General features: G+C 39.5%; 1 protein-coding gene across 6 annotated transcripts in view; it reads left to right on the top strand.

The window, feature by feature from the left end:
• LOC111868881 (uncharacterized protein PFB0145c) overlaps window positions 1–15,086 on the top strand; it is a 63,826-nt gene that overhangs the window by 33,573 nt on the left and 15,167 nt on the right. For 3 of the 6 annotated variants that reach the window (XM_023859947.2, XM_033753217.1, XM_023859945.2), the window contains 12 exons: window positions 1,399–1,470; window positions 2,219–2,290; window positions 4,513–4,584; window positions 4,744–4,815; window positions 6,319–6,390; window positions 7,148–7,219; window positions 7,764–7,835; window positions 7,995–8,066; window positions 8,611–8,682; window positions 8,842–8,913; window positions 9,967–10,038; window positions 10,796–10,867. In XM_023859947.2, the coding sequence (XP_023715715.1) occupies window positions 1,399–1,470; window positions 2,219–2,290; window positions 4,513–4,584; window positions 4,744–4,815; window positions 6,319–6,390; window positions 7,148–7,219; window positions 7,764–7,835; window positions 7,995–8,066; window positions 8,611–8,682; window positions 8,842–8,913; window positions 9,967–10,038; window positions 10,796–10,867 (864 nt within the window). The remainder of the gene's footprint in view (window positions 1–1,398; window positions 1,471–2,218; window positions 2,291–4,512; window positions 4,585–4,743; window positions 4,816–6,318; window positions 6,391–7,147; window positions 7,220–7,763; window positions 7,836–7,994; window positions 8,067–8,610; window positions 8,683–8,841; window positions 8,914–9,966; window positions 10,039–10,795; window positions 10,868–15,086) is intronic. The other 3 variants (XM_033753218.1, XM_023859946.2, XM_033753219.1) reach the window with 3 other exon arrangements.

Below are 15,086 nucleotides of genomic sequence, written 5' to 3'. Positions count from 1 at the left end.
GTTATGATGTGGGAACATTGTACTTTTGACAATAAGATTATCTGATATGGCAAAGTTTACTACTCTAACTCCATTATCATTACTAATTTCATGCAAACTCTCGTTCCCAATTATTGGTTTGAAAATGTCTTCCCTCCCTACTTTGGCATTGAAATCTCCTAACAGAATTGTCATAGGGTACATTCATAGCAATGATATCACACCAGCAACCTTAGTATTATATATGATATCCTACCACTAACGAACTCTACCCTCTTAACTGCTGATACGATTCTCTTATGTACAAAAAAACCTGTACCTAATTCGTGATATTCATTCCCCTTTCCACAGAAAAATGTATAGGCTGCTGCTGGTGCGATGCCACCTCCATCCCATCTGACCTCCTGTACTCCCGCAAAATCTAACTTATATTTTAAGATTTCTCCTGCCATTGCCCTGAGTGAACCTGCCCTATACAAACTTCAGACATTCTAAGTGCCAACTCTCATATCCATTTTCTTTAGCTTAGGTCGTTTATCCAAGGAATCTGTCCAGGTCTGAGGCTTTGTGTTCATTTTCATAACATAATTATTTTCACAATGAGGAGTTGTTAGCCCCACGCCCAACCTGGAGGACCACCCCTTGTCGGATGTCCGCAACTGCATATTCAATATATTCGCAGCTTCCCTCCAAAACTGGAGAGCATCTCCTCAATCCGCCACCTGAGGACACGCCAAGGTGTCTTCTACCTTGCTAAAATTGTTGCTCTGTATGTCAAAATTTTGTATCACGTGTATACGTGATATTTCCAGATTAAAATAAATTGACCTTAATTAAAACAGAGTAATTAGCATTCCAATATTTTTCTTATGGTTGTTGTTCTCTCTTCTCATGCCTTCTCGTTTGGTCTCAACTACCACCATACTATGACAGGATCAGTATTATTATCTTCCATTGCAGAAGGTAAGTGCACAAAATTAAAGAAATACAATCATGCATTACATCGGACGAACATACCCAAAGGTGGTGTGAGCAACTATTCAAACATAAGTTTCTTCAGTGTGCGCCCGCTAATTTTGAAACCAGTATCATCCGTGAAATCGGCGATTCTTATCGGAAATTGCGTTTGCATTCGGTTGCCAGTTTCCTTGGTGTGCCCTCGCCCATATTTGCTGCAGGAGAAATGTAAATCGATTGTGATGTTGGCAATTATATTGAGCAGAAGGTGAATGATCGGAATTGGGAAGTTCATCAGGGCAACCTTCTCTGTTCCTTGTCCCAATGTGAAGAGACTTGTAGGTAAAGTGTATAAGGGTATCATATTTTTACACAAACTTCTGATATGCTTGAAACATGGCATGTTTTCCTGCTTTTTATTAATTAACCAGAGGAAATGAACAATATATCTTATGTTCACAGGTGGAGAATATTAAAGAAGTCACAGATACTTTATCCAACAGGATGAAGAATGTGGATGAAAAAATTGAGGAGGTACATAATCAATAAATAGCAATGAACAGATCAAACATCTCAATTGTGAGGCTCATATTTAGACCAATTCTGGACATGAATATAATCCCATCCATCTTTTATAGTTTCATATATATTATGGACTTGAAAATACTAGCATGCATATGTCACACAGACTTCAGTGGAAAGCACATCGGCTGAATTGTCTGAGTGAAGGGTGGACAGTATTATATAAATGTACTCAAAAGCAGCATACAATAGTGCACCAAAGTGGCAGAAAATTTTGCTTGTAAGTTCAAGTAATTGAGGCACTGGACATGAGAGTGAAATACTGTTGGGTAGTTAATCATAATGTGATTAGCATGAAAATGTGGCCAATTGCATGTACTTACTGTTTATACCCATTATTGGAGGGAATGAAATTCCATTATACTCATTGAAGAAGGCAGTAATCAATTGAAAATTTGCAAGTGAACATTTCCTACTACATCACAGCATTGCAAAGTTGCACATGGCTTAAAACTTACTTCTGGTATGAGAAATATTAATCGATTATGATGCTGTTGATTATGTTAAACAGAATGTGGATGCTGGAAAGTTCCCCTGGCAAGATTTTATGTTCCTTTTCAGAATGTGAAGAGACTTGCAGCTAAAGTGAATAAGGGTATCATATTGTTACACATACTTCTGAGATGCTTGAAACATGGAAAGTTTTTCTGCTCCTTACTAAATGAACAGAAGAAATGAAAAATATATTTTATGTTCACAGGTGGAGAAGTTTAAAGAAGTCACAGATAATTTGTCCGATAGGCAGAAGAAGCTGGAGGACCTTATCGAGAAGGTACTTAATCAACAATTAGCCATGAACGGATGAGGAACATGGCTTATTTCAATTGTGGGGGCTTGTACTCAGCCCAATTAGGGACCAGAATGTATTTCGCCTCCCACTTCTGTTGAATACCATGTATTGAGGTTTCGAATGAATGTCACAGAGACTTTACTTCAGGGCACATCAACAGTGAATTATCTGAATGAAGGATGAACAGTATTAACAGATATGTACTCAAAAGCAGCATAGTACTGTACACTTATATGTTAGGAAATTCTGCTGAGGTTTTCATGTAACTGAGGTGTTGGACATGAGGGTGACATACTGTTGGGTAGTTAATCATGTGATCAGAATTAAGAAGTGGCCAATTGCATGTACGTAACTTACGAGTATATACTAATTACTGGAAGGGTTGAAATTCCATTATGTTTATTAAGGAAGGCCAGTATTGAAAATTAGAAACTGGAAGAGAACATTTACTGCTTCATTATAGTGTTACAAAGTTCCATTTGCCTTACAGTGTACTTCCAGTAGGATAAATATTGTCATGTGTTGAGTGTATGTCATGTGACATCCCAATCTCTTGTGGGGTCCACACTTTTTCTGAGTGGTGTTCCTGAGGATGTCTCTCTTGAGTTATGCCACTGTTGCAAGGCAGGACATCTTCTTGTCATTTTTCTTAGTCTGCCATGTCACTTTCACACAGCGGCTCATCCCTCTGTGGGTGTCGACCAGTCTTTTCTGGGATTCACACTTTTCCCTTGTCGAATTCTTTGGTTTCTGGCGGCGGTGCTCCGCAGCCAGTTTTTGGTCCCTACGCCTTTTTTTCTTCAGTTCTCTGACCGGCATTGCTTCGGCGTCTTGTTCTGCCATCTCAGGTTTCATGTCCACTGAGGTCGGCTTTTCCTCTTCTAGACGTGCCTCTGTTGTTTGTTGGCAGGCCATCGTCTCCAGGTCTCTTTCCGGTTTAGTTTTGGCCACCATCTCCTCATGGCTGGTGTCAGTCTTTTCTAGCCTGGCGGCCATCATTTTCATCGTTTCTTTTAGGTTTCTTCGATCAGCCTTCCTGTCTTCCCGATCGATATCCCTATTGGCCTCTATTCTGTCTTGATAGGCTCTGAACATTTCATGCATGTGCACTCGGTCGGCATTTGCTTTTACTTGGTTGGCCTTCATCTCTTTCAGCATTTCCTTTTTGTCAGTCTTCCTATTGGCATCTAATCTTGCCGGGAAATCTTCTTTGTCAGCCTGTCTATCGGCGTCCATTTTCTCCAGCAGGCAGCAGGCGTTCGAACAAATTTTCCATCTCCATCAACTGCTGGGAGAACATTTTCTTTCTTTTTTTTTTTTTTGCAGGATAACACTCAATGTACTCATAAATTCAACTGTTCTTCGAGGCGTGTTTAAGTTTGTAAACCAATTCTGACACCAAATTGTCACGTATTGGTTGTCTATCACGCGACAAATAACTTCACGCCATCCTGGAGAATTTATTCCACTCGCTCTTACATTTACATTCACTCGATACACTGAACTCAGCGACTGCTAGACTTCAACTGACTCCGGCGAATACTAGACTGCAACTGACTGGTTACTCTCTCTCTAGCAACTGGCTCAATACTCACTACTCACTACTCTAGTAACTTCCGCACTGACAACACAGAAGAAAGTTACATGATAGCTTTCACTTTTGCATGATGTTGTGTTTACCGATTGCCTAGCAACAGTCACTGCACAGGCTCCCCCTGTTGTGTGACACTGTGTTTACAAAGGCATTGCTGGGCAATGGTGCAACTAGTTGTTTATTGCTGTGTAGCAACCAGCGCGCTTGGGCTCGGCTCACTTCAGCATTACTTGGCACAGCATGGAGAAACACCGCTTTCCTTACTGTGGCGTAACCTAGTTTTCACTGTTGCGTAACTTGTCAACCAACCATTTATCAAGGGTCTGCCTTCGTGGTAACTCATTCCACCTCCCTTTGCCCAGCAACGGTTACACATGTCACACTATGATTCAGTTATGAAGTTGGTGATTATATTGCATAGAAGGTGGATGCTGGGAAGTTCCCCAGTGCTAGATTCCCTGTTTCTTCTCACAGTGTGAAGAGACTTGTAGCTAAAGTGTATAAGGGTATCATGTTGTTACACATACTTCTGATATGCTTGAAACATGGCATGTTTTTTTGGCTTTTTATTAAATGACAGAGGAAATTAAAAGCTATTTTTTGTTCTCAGGTGGAGAAGTTTAAACGAGTCACAGATACTTTGTCCAGCAGGCTGAAGAATGTGGAGAACAAAATTGAGAAGGTACGTAATCAACAAATAGCAATGAACAGATCAAACAGTATGTAGATCTCAATTGTGGGGCTCATATTTAGACCAATTCTGGACAAGAATATAATTCCCATCACACTTCTATTGAATGCTATGTATTATGGACTTTAAAAATATATTTTATCTTCACAGGTGGAGAAGTTTAAAGAAGTGACAGATAATTTGTCCGATAGGCAGCAGAATGTGGAGGACCATATCAAGAAGGTATTTAATCAACAAGTAGTCAGGAATAGATCAAGCATATGGTTCATTTCAATTGTGGAGCTTGTACTCATACAAATTTTGGACAAGAATATAATTCACATCCCACTTCTATTGTATGCCTTGTGTGAAGGATTCAAAAGCATGTCACACAGACATCAGCAATTAATGAAGTGTGGGCAGTATTACAAATATATTGTCAACGTTTTTGGGTGACTGAGATGCAGGTATGGATTGGTAATTGGTTTTTTAACAACCTACAAGTCACAACTACAAGGAATTATTACACTATTGCCGACTTCCACACTACAGATCACTAAACACTAACTCTTCTCAGATTATCTTAACTAGTCTTTACTTAATAACAGCTCTCAACAATGGCTATTCCTCTGCTGTACCTTTACTACACAAATCTTAGCAATGGAGATTATTATGCTTGCATTGCCCACTGGTTAACTGTCCACAGGTGAACCCTCCTGGGCTCTCCACTGACTTAACTTTAAACAGAAGGGCCATGCCTTAGCTCAAGGGGTTAATCACTGGCTTCCCACCGCAGTGGCCCGGGTTCAATCCTGGGTCTGGTCAAGTGGGATTTGTGGTGGACAAAGTGGTGTTGGGGCAGGTTTTCTCCGAGTACTTCGGTTTCCCCTGCCAATCTTCATTCCACCAATAGCTCCACAATTACCCTCACCTATCATCGGGGGCTGGTACAATAGGCCAGAAGTGGCCGCAGGAGAAGGGACTTAGTCCCACCCCACTAGCATTAAAACAAATTTGTTAATAGATGCTGCACAAACATAGAAAACGAGTTCCATGTTAACTAGTACTGTTACAGTGTGACATAATTGCACCTCCACAGACGTCTATTTACCGAGCCGTTGCCTATAAGTGGGTTGCATAACTCCGTTATTCCATTGTTTAGGGCGTGTATCGCAGGACATTTATCAGTCCGCTACGCAGCAACACTTCAGCCAGCCATGTTATAATATACTCAGAAGCACCATACAACAGTTCACCAACATGGCAGAAATTTTTGCTCAGCTGTTAATGTAATTCAGGCATGGAACATGAGAATGGCATTCTGTTGAGTAGTTAAGCATTGTGAAATAAGCATTAAGACATGGCATGTAGTTAACTTATTTACCCATTACTGGGGGGGGGGATGAAATTCCATTATATCTGTTAAAGAAAATTAGAAAGTTGAAGATTACATTTACTGATTCATCATGATGTTACGAAGTTGTATGTGGCTTAATGTTTACTTCCGGTAGGTGAAATATGAATTGATTTTGACATCACTGATTATATTGCATAGAAGCTGGATGCTGGGAAGTTCCCTAGGGCAAGATTCCTTGTTCCCTCTCACTGTATGAAGAGACTTGTAGTTTTAAGTGTATGAGAGTATAATGTGGTTACACATACTTCTGAGATGTTTGAAACATGACCCAGTTTTCTATTTTTTATTACATGACCAGAGAAAGTTAAAAATGTATTTTCTGTTCTCAGGTGGAGAAGTATAAAGAAGTCGCATACACTTTGTCTAAAAAGCTGAAGAATGTGGAGGACCACATGGAGAAGGTACATAATCAAAAAGTAGCAATGAACACATAAAACAGAGGGTACATCCCAATTTTGGGGTTAGTATTCAGGCCAATTCTGGACATGAATATAATTCCATCCCTCTTCTGTTGTTTCATATATATTATGGCCTTGAAAATACTAGCATACATATGTCACACAGACTTCAGTGGAAAGCACATCGGCTGAATTGTCTGAGTGAAGGGTGGACAGTATTATATAAATGTACTCAAAAGCAGCATACAATAGTGCACCAAAGTGGCAGAAAATTTTGCTTGTAAGTTCAAGTATTTGAGGCACTGGACATGAGATTGGAATACTTTTGGATAGTTAATCATAATGTGATTAGCATGAAAATGTGGCCAATTGCATGTAGTTACTGTTTATACCCATTATTGGAGGGAATGAAATTCCATTATACTCATTGAAGAAGGCAGTAATCAATTGAGAATTTACAAGTGAACATTTCCTGCTACATCACAGCGTTACAAAGTTGCACATGGCTTAAAACTTACTTCTGGTATGAGAAATATTAATCGATTATGATGCCATTGATTATGTTGAACAGAATGTTGATGCTGGAATGTTCCCCTGGCAAGATTTTATGTTCCTCTTCAGAATGTGAAGAGACTTGCAGCTAAGGTGTATAAGGGTATCATGTTGTTACACATACTTCCGAGATGCTTGAAACATAGCATGTTTTTCGGCATTTTATTAAATGAACAGAAGAAATGAAAAATATATTTTATGTTCACAGGTGGAGAAGTTTAAAGAAGTCACAGATAATTTGTCCGATAGGCAGAAGAATGTGGAGGACCATGTCAAGAAGGTATTTAATCAACAATTAGCCATGAATAGATGAGGAATATAGCTTATTTCAATTGTGGGGCTTGTACTCAGCCCAATTATGGACCAGAATGTATTTCACCTCCCACTTCTATTGAATACGATGTATTGAGGTTTCGAATATATGTCACAGAGACTTTACTTCAGGGCACATCAACAGTGAATTATCTGAATGAAGGAGTATTAACAGATATGTACTCAAAAGCAGCATAGAACTCTACACTTACATGTCAGGAAATTCTGCTGTGGTTTTCATGTAACTGAGGTGTGGGACATGAGGGTGGCATACTGTTGGATAGTTAATCATCATGTGATCAGAATTAAGGAGTGGCCAATTGCATGTACATAACTTATATACTCATTAATGGAAGATTCCCTGTTCCTTGTCGCAATGTGAAGAGACTTGTAGCTAAAGTGTATAAGGGTATCATGTTGTTACACATACTTCTGATATGCTTGAAACATGGCATATTTTTCGGCTTTTTATTAAATGACAGAGGAAATTAAAAGGTATTTTTTGTTCTCAGGTGGAGACGTTGAAACGAGTCACAGATACTTTGTCCAGCAGGCTGAAGAATATGGAGAACAAAATTGAGAAGGTACGTAATCAGCAAATAGTAATGAAGAGATCAAACAGTGGGTAGATCTCAATTGTGAGGCTCATATTCAGACCAATTCTGGACAAGAATGTAATTCCCATCACACTTCTATTGAATGCTATGTATCATGGACTTTAAAAATATATTTTATCTTCACAGGTGGAGAAGTTTAAAGAAGTGACAGATAATTTGTCCGATAGGCAGAAGAATGTGGAGGACCATGTCAAGAAGGTATTTAATCAACAATTAGCCATGAATAGATGAGGAATATAGCTTATTTCAATTGTGGGGCTTGTACTCAGCCCAATTATGGACCAGAATGTATTTCACCTCCCACTTCTATTGAATACGATGTATTGAGGTTTCGAATATATGTCACAGAGACTTTACTTCAGGGCACATCAACAGTGAATTATCTGAATGAAGGAGTATTAACAGATATGTACTCAAAAGCAGCATAGAACTCTACACTTACATGTCAGGAAATTCTGCTGTGGTTTTCATGTAACTGAGGTGTGGGACATGAGGGTGGCATACTGTTGGATAGTTAATCATCATGTGATCAGAATTAAGGAGTGGCCAATTGCATGTACATAACTTATATACTCATTAATGGAAGATTCCCTGTTCCTTGTCGCAATGTGAAGAGACTTGTAGCTAAAGTGTATAAGTGTATCATGTTGTTACACATACTTCTGATATGCTTGAAACATGGCATATTTTTCGGCTTTTTATTAAATGACAGAGGAAATTAAAAGGTATTTTTTGTTCTCAGGTGGAGACGTTGAAACGAGTCACAGATACTTTGTCCAGCAGGCTGAAGAATATGGAGAACAAAATTGAGAAGGTACGTAATCAGCAAATAGTAATGAAGAGATCAAACAGTGGGTAGATCTCAATTGTGAGGCTCATATTCAGACCAATTCTGGACAAGAATGTAATTCCCATCACACTTCTATTGAATGCTATGTATCATGGACTTTAAAAATATATTTTATCTTCACAGGTGGAGAAGTTTAAAGAAGTGACAGATAATTTGTCTGATAGGCAGCAGAATGTGGAGAACCATATCAAGAAGGTATTTAATCAACAAGTAGTCAGGAATAGATGAAGCATACAGTTTATTTCAATTGTGGAGCTTGTACTCATACAAATTTTGGACAAGAATATAATTCACATCCCACTTCTATTGTATGCCTTGTGTGAAGGATTCAAAAGCATGTCACACAGACATCAGCAATTAATGAAGTGTGGGCAGTATTACAAATATATTGTCAATGTTTTAGGGTGACTGAGACACAGGTGTGAACTGGTAATTGGTTTTATTAACAACCTACAATTCGTAACTAGAAATAATTATTACACTGTTGCTGATTTCCACACTACAGACCACTCAACACTAAGGCTTCTCAAATTATTTTAACTAGTCTTTACTTAATAACAGCTCTCAACAATGGCTATTCCTCTGCTGTACCTTTACTACACAAATCTTAGCAATGGAGATTATTATGCTTGCATTGCCCACTGGTTAACTCTCCACGGGTGAACCCTCCTAGGCCCCCCACTGACTTAAACTTAAACAGATATTTGTTAATAGATGCTGCACAAACACAGAAAACAAGTCACGTGTTAGCTAACACTGTTGCAGTGTGACATAATTTCACCTGCACAGATCTGTTTACCGAGCCGTTGCCCATAAGCAGGTTGCATAACCCCGTTGTTCCATTGTTTAGGCCGTGCATCGCAGGACATTTATCAGTCTGCTACACAGCAATGCTTCGNGGGGGATGAAATTCCATTATATCTGTTAAAGAAAATTAGAAAGTTGAAGATTACATTTACTGATTCATCATGATGTTACGAAGTTGTATGTGGCTTAATGTTTACTTCCGGTAGGTGAAATATGAATTGATTTTGACATCACTGATTATATTGCATAGAAGCTGGATGCTGGGAAGTTCCCTAGGGCAAGATTCCTTGTTCCCTCTCACTGTATGAAGAGACTTGTAGTTTTAAGTGTATGAGAGTATAATGTGGTTACACATACTTCTGAGATGTTTGAAACATGACCCAGTTTTCTATTTTTTATTACATGACCAGAGAAAGTTAAAAATGTATTTTCTGTTCTCAGGTGGAGAAGTATAAAGAAGTCACATACACTTTGTCTAAAAAGCTGAAGAATGTGGAGGACCACATGGAGAAGGTACGTAATCAAAAAGTAGCAATGAACACATAAAACAGAGGGTACATCCCAATTTTGGGGTTAGTATTCAGGCCAATTCTGGACATGAATATAATTCCATCCCTCTTCTATTGTTTCATATATATTATGGCCTTGAAAATACTAGCATACATATGTCACACAGACTTCAGTGGAAAGCACATTGGCTGAATTGTCTGAGTGAAGGGTGGACAGTATTATATAAATGTACTCAAAAGCAGCATACAATAGTGCACCAAAGTGGCAGAAAATTTTGCTTGTAAGTTCAAGTATTTGAGGCACTGGACATGAGATTGGAATACTTTTGGGTAGTTAATCATAATGTGATTAGCATGAAAATGTGGCCAATTGCATGTACTTACTGTTTATACCCATTATTGGAGGGAATGAAATTCCATTATACTCATTGAAGAAGGCAGTAATCAATCACGAATTTGCAAGTGAACATTTCCTGCTACATCACAGCGTTGCAAAGTTGCAAATGGCTTAAAACTTACTTCTGGTATGAGAAATATTAATCGATTATGATGCCATTGATTATGTTGAACAGAATGTTGATGCTGGAAAGTTCCCCTGGCAAGAATTTATGTTCCTTTTCAGAATGTGAAGAGACTTGTAGCTAAAGTGTATAAGGGTATCATGTTGTTACACATATTTCCGAGATGCTTGAAACATGGCATGTTTTTCTTCTTTTTGTTAAATGACCAAAGGAAATTAAAAAGATATTTTGTGTTCTCAGGTGGAGAAGTTTAAACAAGTCTCACATACTTTGTCCAATAGGCTGAAGAATGTGGAGGACAATATTGAGAAGGTAAGTAATCAACGAGTACTGATGAACAGATCAAACACAGGGTTCATCTTAATTGTGGGGCTCGTATTTAGAACAGTTTTGCATAAGAATCTAATTCCCATCCCATTTATATTTTATGCTATGTATTGTCACATGTCAGAGTGACTATAGATTGGGGTTTTTTGATTTGAGATTGGATTTAATGACCACTTTAACAGACATCTTTTAATTCCACTTAATTATAGCACCATCAGTAAATTCCATACACTTCACAAATGACTAGCGCACATGCTAAGTATTTTCCAGTCCACTGTCTTCATTAGTAGTTGCATGGTAATGGCTTCTAACAATGGCTATTTTCTGCTTCTGGACACAAGTCACCTCTGAATTACAGCTCCCTTCGAAATGCCTTCTCTTGAGCTTCTGGCTTTCAGGTGATCAGGTCCCAGGTTGGTGGCCATTTCACACCAGCTTCCTAGTCTTTTCTTCAGAGCCTGATATTCAACTGAGCACCCTTGCAGCCAACTGGTTGCCCCAAACTGTCCCGGTTATAAAATATTCGCATTGACCACATAGAGAACACAATTTCTCTATTGCTGTAACATTATTGCTTTTAGTGTTGGGATTCCCAAGTATCACTACTAATCCAGCCCATTGGCGCACTGGTGGCTGCCTAGCAATGGAAGATTTTCATGAAAATTTATTTACATAATACAGCCAGTATTAAAAGATGGGTGGTAGCATACCCATTTAATACTGTAACGTGTTTCATTAGTGAATACGCCGTAGAGATCGTTAATTGGTTTATTCAACAATCTACAAACAACGGCTACAATTAATTATTACAATATTACGGGTTTCCACACTTTACAAACCCTACAACAAAATCTCTTAACACGATCTTCACTTGTCTTCACGTACTAATAACGCGGGAGCTATACAAGTCTCCCTGAANACTGGAGAACTGTTGATAACACACTCGGCGACTGTCACTTTATAACTCTCCTCGGCGACTGTTACTTTACAACTCGGTGGCTGTCACAGTACAACTCGGCGGCTGTCACAGTACATCTGACTGGTAGCTGCTGTGCAGTTCCCTTAAATAGCCGCAGCGGTGCCTGTTGCCACGTCACAGTAGGAAGCGGTGATGCATCCGTGTTTGCGTATATCCTAGCAACGCTGTTACCCCTTGGTGACGTCACCGCTGTTGACTCGCGTTGCATAGCGACCAGGTTGCGGGGACTCCGCTAACGTCGGCTCCGCTTGGCTCACTTCGGCTCCGCTCGTGACGTCACCGCGGGGAGAGTGCAGGGTGATGACTCGCCTGTTACGCGAGTGCTACGTTACCGCTACGTGCGGCTGGGGAGGTAGGGGTCAACATGTCACAATACATTTAGTTAGATGCAGTAAAGTAAAAAGTAAAAGTGAAGCTATCCAGTAACAGGCCGTGAAGGCCCATAGGGTTGTAAGACGTTAAGGGTCCCACATTACCTTGACAGTCGGCTCAAAGATGGCGGTAAGGTTGTCAGCCTTATGCGCTGGCTGCGCTTCACTCCCCAGGAAAATTATTTAATTAATTCTTGGTACTCATTTCTGTTAGAGGCTGAGTAAAGCCCAGGGCATATTGCGGCTGGAAGGATTAGGTTAATTGAAAAAAATCCAATGACCTCATTGGGACTTCAACCCGCGACCTTCCGGCTTGTAGCATAGTAACTTAACCACTATGCTACCGCAGACCCCCATCAGATATTCATTCATTCATTCATTCATTCATCTGTAATCTGGCAAGACGACAGGTCCACAGTCTCTTCCAAACAGTTCCTCCACTTGATGTGAACTAGAGCTTTCTCCTTCAAATGAAAATATCCTCTTCTGTCCCCAAGGTCATCCAGCATCTTATTATGTCTTCTTACTCGTCTTCTGGTCACTTCTATCCGCCCCTCTATCTTTCCTTCAATAACTTCTTTTAGAAGGCAGTTACCGCATAAGATACGACCAATCCAATTAGCCTTCCGTTTTCTTATTTCGTGTAGGATATTCCTCTGCTCACTGACTCTAAATAACACTTCTTCATTTCTCACATAATCGGTCTAACTGATCTTCTCCATCCTTCTCCAACACCACATTTCGAAGCTTTCCAGGTGTTTCTGATCTACTGCCATAAGTGTCCAAGTTTCAGTCCCATACAAAGCGATGCTCCAAATGTAGCATTTCACTAGTTTCTTTCTCAAATTTAAGTCTAATTTCTGGTAAAAAGATTCTTCTTTTTGCTAAATGCAGCTTTTGCCATGACAATCCTAGATTTAATTTCACACGTACACCTTCCATCTTCTGTTAACAAGCTACCCAATTATTTAAAACATTTCACATTCTCCAATTGTTTTTGGTTTATCTTTATTGTGACTGGGGTTGGTTGTCTCGAAATTTTCATTACTTTTGTTTTTTCCACATTCATTTCCATGCCACAGCACCTTCCAATTTCAATTAGTCTATCAATCATACCCTGTAGCACAGTTTCTTCCTTAGCCATTAACACAAGGTCATCTGCATATTTCACAGTTTGAATAATTTGCCCTCCTAATTTGAAGTCTCCAAGCCCATCCAGAGCTTCCTTGGTAAGGCATTCGCTGTACAAGTTGAACAGAATTGGTGATAAACAGCATCCTTGTCGAACTCCTCTTCCAATCTGCACACTTCCTGTCTCCCCCCTGTCCAGTCGTACTCTAACTTTCTGATCCATGTACAATTTGCTAATCAATCTTCTTTCATGCCAATCGATACCTGTTTCTTTCAGGATCTGCATTAATTTGGTCCAGTTTACCCGGTCAAATGCCTTCTGCCAGTCTATGAAGCAAACACACAGTTCTTCATCTATCTCCAAAGTTCGTTCCGCTATAATTCTCATCATCCCAATTGCATCCCTGGTTCCTTTTCCTCTTCTAAATCCAAACTGATCTTCTCCAAGTATATCCTCTATTTTCCTTTCAATTCTTCTTTTAAGTATCTTTGCTATTATCTTTGCTGTATGTGCAATAAGACTTATTGTGCGATGGTCGCTGCATTTTGTAGCTTTTGTCTTTTTCTTTAAGGCAATCATTGTAACTTCTGTAAAGTCCTTGGGCCACTCTCCACTTTCATATATGGTGTTCATTAGTTTTGTCAGTGTTTTCAAACCACCTTCTCCCAGTAACTTGAGCACATCTCCAGGTACATCATCATCTCCTGTAGCCTTTCCCTTCCTCATTTCCTTGATAGCTTTTTCCACCTCACTTTGTAAAATATATGGTCCTTTCTCGTCTGTATCTACTTCTTCTTCCGGTTCAACTTCTAAGGTTTCTGGCCGATTAGGTCGATCATATAGTTCTGAAATATAATTTTCCCAAATTTTCAGCACTTGCCTCTGATCTACTATTCTATTCCCCTGGGAGTCTTCGATGCCAACATTTTGAATCCCATGATTCTCTTTCCATCCTAGTTCTTTTGTCTTCATGTACATCAAATCATAACGGCCTGTTCTTTGAAATTCCATAATCTCATTACATATCTTCTCAAGATATTCCTTTTTGGCCCTGTCCGTGGCTCTTTTCAATTCATTCCTCAGTCTCCTGTATTTCCTCCTGCCTTCTTCATTGCTTACATTCTTCCATTTCATTCGCTACTCCGTTTTACTCATCATCTCCCGTGTAACCCATGGTTTTCTTGCTGTCTTCTCAACTTTACCAACCAATTCGCTAATAGTATCTTGCATGCATTCTTTTATATTGTTCCACTGAACTTCAGCATTTCCACTTTTACTTTCAATTGCACTGAGTTTCTCTTCTAGGGTCTCCTGAACGCTTTGTCTGTGAGCATATAACTTCTCCAAATCCCATCTAGGTCTGCGCTTTTGGAATCTTATAATTTTCTTCAACCTGGTTTGAAACTTGGCAACCAGTAAGTTGTGGTCAGAGTCAATATCTGCCCCAAGCAGCGTCTTCATATCCTCCACACTGTTTCTGAATCAATGTTTGACAAGGATGTAGTCCAGCTGATGCCTCCTCCAATCCCCAGGTGCCTTCCATGTGTAAAGTCTTCTCTTTGGCTTCTTGAACCAAGTGTTGGTAACAATCAGTCCATATCTCTCACAAAAGTCAATAAGCATTTGACCTCTGTGATTCCGTCTTCCTAGTCCATGTGATCCAACAATATTCTGATATGGTTCATCTCCAACAGTGCTATTCCAGTCTCCTAATATGATTCT

Source organism: Cryptotermes secundus, unplaced genomic scaffold, assembly GCF_002891405.2.
Source record: "Cryptotermes secundus unplaced genomic scaffold, Csec_1.0 scaffold592, whole genome shotgun sequence".
NCBI classification, from domain to species: Eukaryota; Metazoa; Arthropoda; class Insecta; order Blattodea; family Kalotermitidae; genus Cryptotermes; species Cryptotermes secundus.
The sequence above is the reverse complement of the archived record's forward strand: the minus strand, read 5'-3'. Positions and strand labels throughout refer to the sequence as shown.